Source organism: Martes martes (genome assembly GCF_963455335.1).
Source record: "Martes martes genome assembly, contig: scaffold_253, whole genome shotgun sequence".
NCBI classification, from domain to species: Eukaryota; Metazoa; Chordata; class Mammalia; order Carnivora; family Mustelidae; genus Martes; species Martes martes.
The window spans coordinates 49,175-60,714 of NW_027666686.1; the positions used below are offsets into that span (position 1 = coordinate 49,175).

General features: G+C 35.9%; 1 protein-coding gene across 1 annotated transcript in view; it reads left to right on the forward strand.

Annotated features, from left to right (window-relative positions):
• The window catches only part of SGPP1 (sphingosine-1-phosphate phosphatase 1), a 35,451-nt gene extending 31,510 nt beyond the window's left edge, over positions 1 to 3,941 (forward strand). The window contains exon 3 of the mRNA XM_080831386.1: positions 1,492 to 3,941. Coding sequence (XP_080687512.1) covers positions 1,492 to 2,043 — 552 coding nt within the window. The 3' untranslated portion in view covers positions 2,044 to 3,941. The remainder of the gene's footprint in view (positions 1 to 1,491) is intronic.
• Positions 3,942 to 11,540: the final 7,599 nt, after the last annotated feature.

Below are 11,540 nucleotides of genomic sequence, written 5' to 3' on the forward strand. Positions count from 1 at the left end.
TCTTAAACAAGAAATAATGATAAATATGATATTAAAATTTAGATCTTCTGTTCACCAAAAGATGCCATAAAGAAAATGAAAAGGCAGGCCACAAAATCCAAAAAAGATGTTTACAGAACACATTATTGATAAAAGATTTTATATAAATGATTTATATGAAGGCCATATGAAAAAATCATGTAAATTAGCAAGGAAAAAGAAAATATAAAAGAACAGCTGCAAAAAGGGGCACCTGGGTGGCTCAGTTGGTTAAGTGTCCACCTTCACCTTAAGTCATGATCCCAGGGTCCTGGCATCACGTCTCACAATGGGCTCCTTGCTCAGCGGGGAGCCTGCTTCTCCCTCTGCCTGCCACTCCCCCTGCTTGTGCTCTCCCTTGTGCTCTCTTTCTCTTTCTGTCAAATAAATAAAATCCTTAAAAAAAAAATAGAGAACAGCTGCAAAAAGACAAATATACATTACACAGAGAATAACCTATAAACTTATGAAAAGATACTTAATAATCAGGAAAACCTAAGTTAAACATCAGTAAATGCCAACAGTTGATGGGATGTAAACTTTCATAAACATTTTGGAAATTTTTTTATTGTCTTGTAAAATTGAACATGCATATATCCTATGATTCTGCCATTTTGTTCCTAGGAAACTCTCACAGGCCCAGACCAGTCAACACTGAAACAAAGAAACATAGTAGCACTGTTTATAGTATCCCTGGTTGGTTTAAGAATAGATACCAATTAAGAAAGCACTGGAGCTCAACCATAACCAATAAACTAATCCAAAACCTATAAACAACTTAAATGACCATCAGTGGGAAAATGGATAAACTTTATAATCACACAGCAAAGTATGACACTGTTGTGAAAGTGAATGACCTACTACATATAATGAATGAAGCTTGAAGGTTTAATGTTAACTTCTGTATAAAGGAAGTCAAAGGAGACCAAAAACTACATAATATTTTTCTAAAGCTCAGAAAGAAGAAAAGCAGATTTTTTTTTTTTGGAAGTATGTGATAAAAGGTTTTAAAAACAGGTACTTAGCCAAAACTCAGGTTTCTAAATGCCTTTTTGGAGGATACAGAGTAATAGAATTGGGAGACAGCATACCAGAAGATTCATACTGGTAATATGTGAATTTATGTGAATTTTCCACTGTGTTGGGATTGGTGACCCTAATCCTTACATTGTTTAAGGAGCTGTGTAGTCTTGTTTTTCCTAGAAATCAAAACTACGTGATTTAGGCATAGTTTATTATTGGGGATTTAAATATAAATTTTTGTATAGTATATATATATAATTTATAAAAAGGTAGAATTATGAAAGCAATACTTTCATTAGTATTGTCAAATTAATCTTTTTATTATCACTAAAAGTTTTATTACTTATTATATGGTCAATTAGTAAAGTTTATTTTGAAATTGTGACATTTTTAAAATTTATATTTATTAACATTTAAAATGTAAACAACTCTACTCTTCTCTTTTCCCAGGATATTATTGCTGGATTCCTATATACCATTTTAATCTTAGCTATCTTCTATCCATTTGTGGACCTGATTGACAACTTCAATCAAACTCACAAATATGCTCCATTCATCATCATCGGGCTTCACTTAGCCTTGGGGATCTTTTCTTTCACTCTTGACACCTGGAGTACATCCCGAGGAGACACAGCTGAGATTCTAGGAAGTGGTGCTGGAATTGCATGTGGATCTCATGTTACCTATAACATAGGTCTAATATTAGATCCTTCTCTGGATGTTCTACCATTAGCTAGGCCCCCCATTACAGTGACTCTGTGTGGAAAAGCCATATTGCGGATCCTCATCGGGATGGTATTTGTACTAATAGTCAGAGATATAATGAAAAAAATCACAATTCCTTTAGCCTGTAAAATCTTCAGTATACCATGTGATGATGTTCGAAAAGCAAGACAACACATGGAAGTTGAACTTCCTTATCGGTATATTACCTATGGAATGGTTGGTTTCTCTATCACATTTTTGGTTCCTTACATATTTTTCTTTATTGGTATCTCTTGATGGAGAAATATTGTTTGTAAGAAAGGAGGGTATCAGTTTCCGATATCTAAAAATATATTCTAGTTAAAAGCCAAATCAGAGTTAGGCTTTTGCAGGAATTTAACTTAAATAATTATTTAAGTAAATTCGTAAGAGTCAGTGCATTTTTTCATTGCACATCCAGATATCGTTTTAGATGAGCTGAGCTATTTTAACAGGGAGAAAATGATAAGTAGCCATTTAGAATGTTCATGTAATGTTTGGAAAGTTTTATGCTGTTATGAATTGGAGTTATATATAATATGTATTAAGATACATAATGTACAGTTATGTATCAAATATATGTTATATATGAAATAATATACCTAAGTTATTTTAAACTGTGGGGCTGTATTATAAAGTCAATAATAATATGCAAACAGTGTACCTGTATATCTTGACTTAATACAGGCACGTTGTTATTAACAGATATATTTAACATTTATTTACTATGGGAGCCATTTCCTAATTGAATTGCATAATTACTAGGCCAGAATTCATATGCCACCACATAATGATTTACTGCCTCTTTTTACACTGCCATCACCTTTCATGTTACCCATGATGTTGGACATGGGAGGCATTTTTAATGGACCAAATTTTCAGAAAAATTAGTTTTTTATTCCTTTTTTTTTTTTTAAGTTCTGTATACTGTGTTGAATGTACTTTATTTGCAGTTGTTCTGGACATCAGTTTAATAATTCAGGTACTGAATTTTATTGCTTGCTAATTGTGCCTTTCTGTTGCTGAATTAAGAAATGCCATGTATACTGTGATATAAAAATAAGATGCTAACTCTATCTTAAGTTACATATAATCAGGCAAATATTTTTAAAATACATGTCAAACTAACAGGGCTAGAAGTAAGCCACCCCCAATTCTTCAGCCTTTGCTTGGAAAGAAATGTGGAATGGGCTAAACTTTCTCACTAATTTATTGGGAAGCTGAATGGATAAATATTTCCATTTTTGTAGGTATTTTTCTGTGCATTGTAAGTTATAGGAACAAGATATATTTTTTGTACATTGTCTTGATTGTTTATACTGCAGGTAGATATTTCCAATGAATGGAAATGTAATTGAAATTTATAGATGGGACAATGCACATGCTTCATTTGTAAACAAACCGTTTTTCTAAATTATTTAGAAAGGATTGGATTTAGCAGTGTTAACTTTTAATACCCATTTATTAGCTACTTAAGGTAGATTATAAAATCTAAAAGTATCAGTATTTCAGATCCTTTTTTTTTTTCAATTTTTATTATTTTCACAGTGGAAAATTTGGGTATCGTATTAAACTATTCTTTATTCTTCTGTCTGTGCCTTTATATTTTGAAGTGTAATTGTAGTTAGGTTAACATTAAGTTTACTTGTAGTAAGTTTTTCATAAAGAAGAGAATTAACTTTCCATACAAACGAGCATCAGGTATGGAATTACTGACTTTAGTGCAATATCTGTCTGATTATCCAGAATTATCACTTAAGATGTTTCTATTTTGGACAGCGTAACTATTTGAGCTCATATTTTTATAATTCTGATTGAGAATTTAGGGACATGGTAATTTTTACCAACATGGAATCTGATAATTTTAAATAAAGCAACTACATTTGGGACCTTTACCTATTAGTAGGAAACCAAGGCACTTAGGAACATATTGGTACATTGGAAAATGTGCAAAGAACTTTTCTTTCAAAATGTGTTTAATGAATCGAATTTTGGGGACTATTGCCCATAATTTGGGTCTATGCTATCTTATTAATTTTTATATCTAGCTTAAAAGGTATTTGAAAATATTCCATTTCTTTGTGGTTTATTATTTTCTGTCCTATAATAGTTCATGCTAAGTGTATTTTAAAATAAAAGCCAAATTCAGAATTGAAGGTGTTTTGTTTGCCTTGTATGCATTTGTGTCTGTATTATCTGATAGAGATTTATAAAATATGCCTAGGATTTTCATGCTTAGCAGGCTTTTCCTCTGAAGCATTTTATTTAAAATCAGAGTACTGTTTTCAGTAATAGAAGACACTGAAGAAGTTCTTTAGGGTTCCAACTGATTTTGGGCTCCAATTATGATCATTCTGACGCTGTACTCTTAGTGAGAAGTTTCATAATATCTCTTTAAGAAACTTAATGAATAGGGGTGCCCGGATGGCTCAGATGGTTAAGCATCTGATTCTTTCTTTCAGCTCAGGTCATCATCTCAGGGTCATAAGATCAAGACCCACCTTCAGCCCTGTGCTCAGTGGGGAGTCTGCTTGAGATTCTGTCTCTCTCCCACTCCCTCCACTCACTCATGCTCACTTGCTCTCTAAAAATAAATAAATAAATGAAATTTTTTTTTTTAAAAACAAACTTAGAAATAAAATAAGTTTCAGTACCCTATGGCCTCAATAGTATTATAGGTAGTTGACTGCTAATTCATTGTTTCAGGAATTAAACATAATATTAGGAATAGGTATTTTTTCCAAGCTTATAAACATAAGGATATTTCATTCTGTAATTTTTAAATGCTGTGATGGGGCGCCTGGCTGACTCAGTAGGTAGAGCACTCTTAATGTCGGGGTTGTTAGTTCAAGCCCCACATTGGGGGTGGAGCCTAATTAGAAAAAAAAAGATAAAATGTCATGATAATGTGAATTGCAAAACTAGGTCTGCCAGAAACTCACGTTAAGATCTAATATAAAACAATGCTACTACAGTAGATTTACATAATTATTTTTATTTATTAGCTTTCTTTATATGTAATCTTTATTAAATATTTCAAAGACAACATAAAGTGATACAAGTATAATTTATTTTATTTAAAGGTTTTATTTACTTATTTGAGAGAGAAATCACAAGTAGGTAGAGAGGCAGGCAGAGAGAGAGGGGGAAGCAGGCTCCCTGCCAAGCAGAGCCTGATGGGATGTGGGGCTTGATCCCAGGACCCTGAGATCATGACCCGAGCCGAAGGCAGAGGCTTAACCCACTGAGCCACCCAGGTGCGCCAGATACAAGTATAATTTAAAAGAAAATTTCAAAAAAAAAATTCTATAAGGATGAGTAAATTCTAGAATGTTGTTGAGTATATGATAACACAGTTTTATACAGCAAAGATTTTTTATTGGCAAAACAATTTCATTCTTGTTAACAAAGAATGTCTTCTCTAGATTTAAAAACCTGTTTAATCTAGACATGAGTAAGAACCAATTTTTTAAATTCAGCTTTAGGGGCATCTGGGTGGGTCAGTCTATTAAGCGTCTGACTCTTGGTTTTGGCTGGAGTCATTCTCTCAGGTTACTGAGATGAAGCCCAAGTTGGGGAGTTGGCTTCTCGCCCTCTGCCTCTGCTCTTCCCCACACCTGCATGTGCATTCTCTCTCTAAAATAAATAAATCTTTAAAAAAAATAAGATTCAGCTTTATAGCTGAATTAGTTTTTCTCAAGAGAGCTTTTGTTTGCTAAGGATTTTTTGAGAAAGGGAACAAGCAGTAGTTTGAGAAGAGTACTGTAATTGGATATAGTGGATGGTACCATGCAGGATATTTTGTCAAATTCTGATCATGTTCTTCCAGTTTCTTCTGTAGTAGACATAAGTTAAAAAGAAATCTCTTTACATTTGAATTTTAAGTGTGGTTACATAAGCTGTAAATAGCACAATAAAAATGAGTTTAACATGCTAACTGTAAAGGACATTTTAGAAAACTCTTCATTTTTCAGCCTACCAAATCACTACAGATCTTTATAAACAAATGCCTTCCTTGTGAGATTCACAGGAGGGAAAACTCAAAGAAAAACAGAAGAAACATTTTTAAAAGTAAAAGCATTTACAGAAACACTAGTTTAATACTCAACTACTGGGTATTTAATTTTTGTCTTTTTTCTTTCATCATCTTTAGTCTTGGTGCAGTTTCCATAGATAAGTTTAAAAAGCCCAGCCCCTAGCACTGCAAGCAATAGGATATGACAGAATATATTTGCACTTTAGGAGGTTGCCCCTGATTTTCTGAAAGCCAATGAATTGTAAAACTGCTTTATGTACTACACTAAAAGTATAAAAAAGTAGCTTGTACTTCTGTTTACTTCTGGGTACATGGGACACAAGAGGCATTCAATTAATACATGTTGAATGAATACTCAGTCCCTACACAGGCTTCAGTATTTGCACTTTTCTGGGGGAAAAAATTTCTACAACTTCCACCAGATGCTCAAAGACATCAATGATCTAAAAAAAGATAAAAATTACATAATAGCCTACCTGTAAAAGGTTTAGCTGTTTTAAAAGTTCAGGTTGTAAATAAATGCTTCCAACTTATCTCCTAGGAATTTTCTCACTTCTCATGCAAATATTTAAAGTATAATTTAGATTCTCGGGAGGCCTTGGTGGCTCAGTCGGCTAAGCCGCTGCCTTCAGCTCAAGTCATGAACACAGGGTGCTGGGATGGAGTTCCGCCTCGGGGTCCTTGCTTGGCAGGAAACCTGCTTCTCCCTCTGACTTTGTCTGCCACTCTGCCTGCTTTCTCTCAATCTCTCTCTGACAAATAAATAAATAAAAACTTAAAAAAAAAAAAAGATAATTTAGATTCTTGAAATGTTTTGCCTGTAATTATTACAATGCCCTGTTTGTTTGTTTGTTTTTTAAGTTTTATTTATTTGAGAGAGGAGAAGAGTGAGAGAGAGAGCATGAGAGGGGAGAGGGTCAGAGGGAGAAGCAGACTCCCTGCTGAGCAAGGAGCCCAATGTGGGAATCAATCCCAGGACTGCAGGACATGACCTGAGCTGAAGACAGTTGCTTAACCAACTGAGCCACCAAGTGGCCCCTACAATGCCCTGTTTTTTCTTTTCTTTTCTTTTTAAAAAAGATTTTATTCATTTGTCAGAGAGAGACAGAGAGCCTATATGCTATAGTATCCCTATACTATAGGGATATAAAACAAACTGTTATACCCAGAAACCTGCTAACAGACCATGAGGAATTGGGTCATGAGGACAAGGACGAGGCTGCACCAGCTACAAGCAGCCTTTATGTGTTCTATAGTGAGAACTGCCCCCCAGGGGACTCACTCTGGGATTTCCAGCCATGTTCTGGGAATAATGTTGCTGTTTTTCAACTTATTTCTTATCCCATCATACTGAGACTGTAACATTTCTTCTATGGATTGAGGTCAGAACCTATCACATGTATGACTAACCCCAACTGCTTGAGACATGAAGCTTGTGAAAGGTGAGTGTAGAAAGTGTGTTTGCTAGTAGAATCACAGACACCAAAATATGTTCCCCATGTATGAGGTAATCCCCACAACACCCATGACCACCTAATTTTCCTGATTCAACACTGTTGTTCAAGAAGGCTCTTGACTTATCATTAAGGGTATTTGTGACTTATTTTAAAAAGACATATTTACCTTACAGTTAGCCCTCCAACGCGTGACTAACAATTGCAGCTCTCTAAGTACAGGCATTCCATATACATCATTCACCTGAAGTTCTCATTCCAAAGAAACTTGGCTGACTGTTCCATGGGATGGTTTTATAAGTAGAAAGGAAAGATCATAGGCTTCTGTTTTGGGGGACTTTAATGCATTCCACGTCATGATATGTTAATGTCTCATAAAGCTCATTTCAGATTTTGGGCTTGCAAGCAGCAGTTTTGCTCAAATCCTGACTCTGACACTTTACAGAGAACTCTTTTGTCCATTTTTTTTTTAAAGATTTTATTTATTTATTTGACAAGAGATCACAAGTAGGCAGAGAGGCAGGCAGAGAGAGAGAGGGAAGCAAGCTCCCCACTGAGCAGAGAGCCCGATGCGGGGCTCGATCCCAGGATCCTGGGATCATGACCTGAGCCAAAGGCAGAGGCTTTAACCCACTGAGCCACCCAGGCGCCCCTCTTTTGTCCATTCTTGTGAAAACTGTTGTGTATGAATTCCACTTTTGTGTGAAGATGCTAGTACGAAACTGGAATTGACTTTCATGTTCCCATTCTGCATCTGTTCTCTCTAAAACACAGTGATAAAACATGTATGTGGAATAAAAGCAACACATTCAAGCCAGTATGTTACAGATGAAGAAATCAGAAGACCAGAAGTTTTATTTTTACTTTATTTTGGACTTTGACTCTAATTTGCTATACCTTTAGGCACTAGCTCTGTCTTCTATGAGACACAATTGCCTCACATATAAAATGAAGAGGTCAGACTTGATATTCTCTACGAACCCTTTCAACACTAAAATTAAACTATATTAGACCAAGTAAAAACAAAGGGAATATTTCTACTGTGTGTACTACTAAAATTTAAAGGAAAAAAACACAACTTTTAATCCATTTCCATTAAGGAAATAGAGTTGAGGGAGCATATCTTGTTTTGTCCACAAAAAGTTTGCATACACCCCTTTAAAAAGTTAAAGTGTCTCAAAAAAGAAACAATGAGTTAATTGCTTTACACGGGACATAATATTGGTTTGAATGGCAAGGTTTAAAGCGACTTTGAAGTACTACCTAATTCAACTTATTCTCCAAATAGTTCTGAATTGTAATCACCCTAAACAGTTCTTCATTAAAAAATAAAAGTAGGGGGAAACGGTAGACACAAAAGAGCTCAGTAATTCTATAATACTTTGAAAAAATGTTGCTAGCTATGGGGATGGATGTGTAAATGAAAAAGGAAAAAAAAAATCTTTGGGAATCTCATTCAGAACTAAACAAACAGAAGAGAATGCTGGATAAGGCATGTTAAATGACCTTATTAAAGCATAAACCTGGTATGACCCTTGAAGATTCATGCTGCATTTCTGAAAATAAGACCCCTGTAATATAAAACATTTTAAAATTGTAGAGCACAGTATCAAGTTATAAATTTTCCTTAAGATTTTATTTATTTGAGAGAAAGAGAGCAGAGCAAGAGAGAGAGAACAAGTGGTGGTGAGAGACAGAGGGTGAGGGAGAAGCAGACTCCCTGCTGAGCACGGATGGGATGTAGGGCTGGATCCCCGACCCTGGGATCATGACCTGAGATAAAGGCTGATGCTTAACCCACTGAGCCACCAAGGGGCCCCATAAAAATTTTTTAAAGTAAAGTAAGCCAAAATCCCCCCATAAAATGTTCACCAGAACATTTCTAAAATTTAATAATGCTTACTGCAGAAAGGCATTTTTAAAAATCTAAGTTCTGTTAGAAAACATGACGTTATTCCTGAATATCATTCAGTGATTTTCTTATGATGGCTCTACTTACAACTTCTCAACTTTGTGATGGAGCAAAAGTGATATTTATTCATTAGAAACTGTACATGGAATTTTGAATTTTTATCTTTTCTGGCTATTGATAGGTGGTACCATACTCTTGTGATGCTGGGCAGTGGCAGGAGACATTCCTCCCAGTCAGCCAAGTGATGATGTGGATAATACATACCACAGACACCCATTCTGTGTTTCACTTTCAGTACAGTATTCAATATTTTACATGATATATTCACCACTTTATTATAAAATAAGCTTTGTGTGGGATGATCTTGCCCAACGGAGACTAATATGTTCTGAGCGCATTTAAGGTAGGCTATGCTAAACTATGTTCAGTGGGTAAGGTGTATTAAATGTATTTTTTACTTCGATATTTTCAGCTTAACAATGGGTTTTACCAGGACATAAACCTGTGTTAAGTGAAGGAAGATCTATCACTGAAATTAAATCCTAATACCTTCAGAATGTCATCAAGGCCCTACCTAATCTGGCCCTATCTACCTCTTTGACTCAAACTCTATTCTAATCACAACAGCCTATTTATCTAACTCAAGCATCACAGACTTTGCCACTGCCATCTCCCTTGCCTGGAATATCTGTACCCCTTAACTCTTCATATGGATGCCTTCCCCTCTTCAATCAGTTAAACAGCATCTTCTCAATAAAGTGCTCCTTGGTCATCTTATCTAATGGAGACCCCCCCCCCATCTCCTGCATGTTTTTATCACATCATCTTGCCTTTTGTTCATAGCACTGAAATTACCATGTTTATTTATTTGCTTTTTATATTTTTTTTCCCACTAGCATGGAAGCTCTGTGAGGGCAGAGACCATATCTATCATACTCTATGCTTTATTCCCAGCACCTAGATTTCATGGGGACTCAACACATTTGTTTATGAATGACTGAATGGATCTGCCTTATTATTTTAAAGTGCTGCATGGTATAATTACCTAATTCTACCACAGTTTATTTAACCATCATGCTATTAATGGACTTTCAGGTTGCTGCTAATTTTTTGCTATAATAATGCTACTCTGAATATTCTTGTGTCTTTCTTTTCAATTTTATTTTAGAGAGAGAGAGAGAGAGAGGGAGCACATGTGCATGAGAGCAGGGGGGAGGCAGAGGGAGAGGGAGAATCTCAAGGAGACTCCGTGCTCAGCACACAGCCGGGTGCAGGGCTCCATCTCATGACCCTGAGTTCATGACCTGGGCCAAAATCAAGAGTCCAATGCTTAACTGACTGAGCTACCCAGCCACCCCTTCTTGTGTCTTTTTGTAATTGCACGTGACTACATATAGGCAGGGAGCCAACAAAAGATGAGTAAATAAGATGATATGCTGTCTTCTTCCCCAACATCATTTGTTTCCTTTCCTCACAAAAATTTAAAGAGCTCTCATATACAATTTTTATGTATTTTATTTATTTATTTTTTTAAGTAGGCTCCATGCCTAGTATGGAGCCCAACACAGGTTTGAACTCACAACCCTGAGATTAGGATGTGAGCTTCAATCAAGAATCAGACACTTAACCCACCCAGGGCCATTAATACACAAACAAAATTTTAAACATAAAACAAGTTTGGTTTTTTTTTAATAGCTCAGACCCAAAGAGAAGGTCTTGCATTCTTAAATCAAGAATGTAGGGGCGCCTGGGTGGCTCAGTGGGTTAAGCCTCTGCCTTCGGCTCAGGTCATCATCCCAGGGTCCTGGGATCGAGCCCCGCATCAGGCTCTCTGCTCGGCGGGGAGCCTGCTTCCTCCTCTCTCTCTCTGTTTGCCTCTCTGTCTACTTGTGTTCTGTCAAATAAATAAATAAAATCTTTAAAAAAAATGTATTCTCTGTTCCAATCTAGTTAGATTTCAAATTGTCTCATATCACAAAAATCACCATGGGACTATAAGAAGAAAGAACAGGACTTTTATTATTTATTTATTTATTTATTTATTTTTAAGATTTTATTTATTTGTCAGAGAGAGTGAGCACAGGCAGACAGAGAGGCAGGCAGAGGGAGAAGCAGGCTCCCCGCTGAGCAAGGAGCCCGATGTGGGACTTGATCCCAGGACTCTGGGATCATGACCTAAGCCGAAGGCAGAGGCTTTAACCCACTGAGCCACCCAGGCGTCCCAAGAACAGGACTTTTAAAATTACCTCTGCAAATAATCTTAAGTTTGATCTTTCATCATCTCATGGTCTTAATCATCTCTCTTGGTTCTCTGCCTTATATATCTACAGCAATTTATACTAGAATGTTAAAA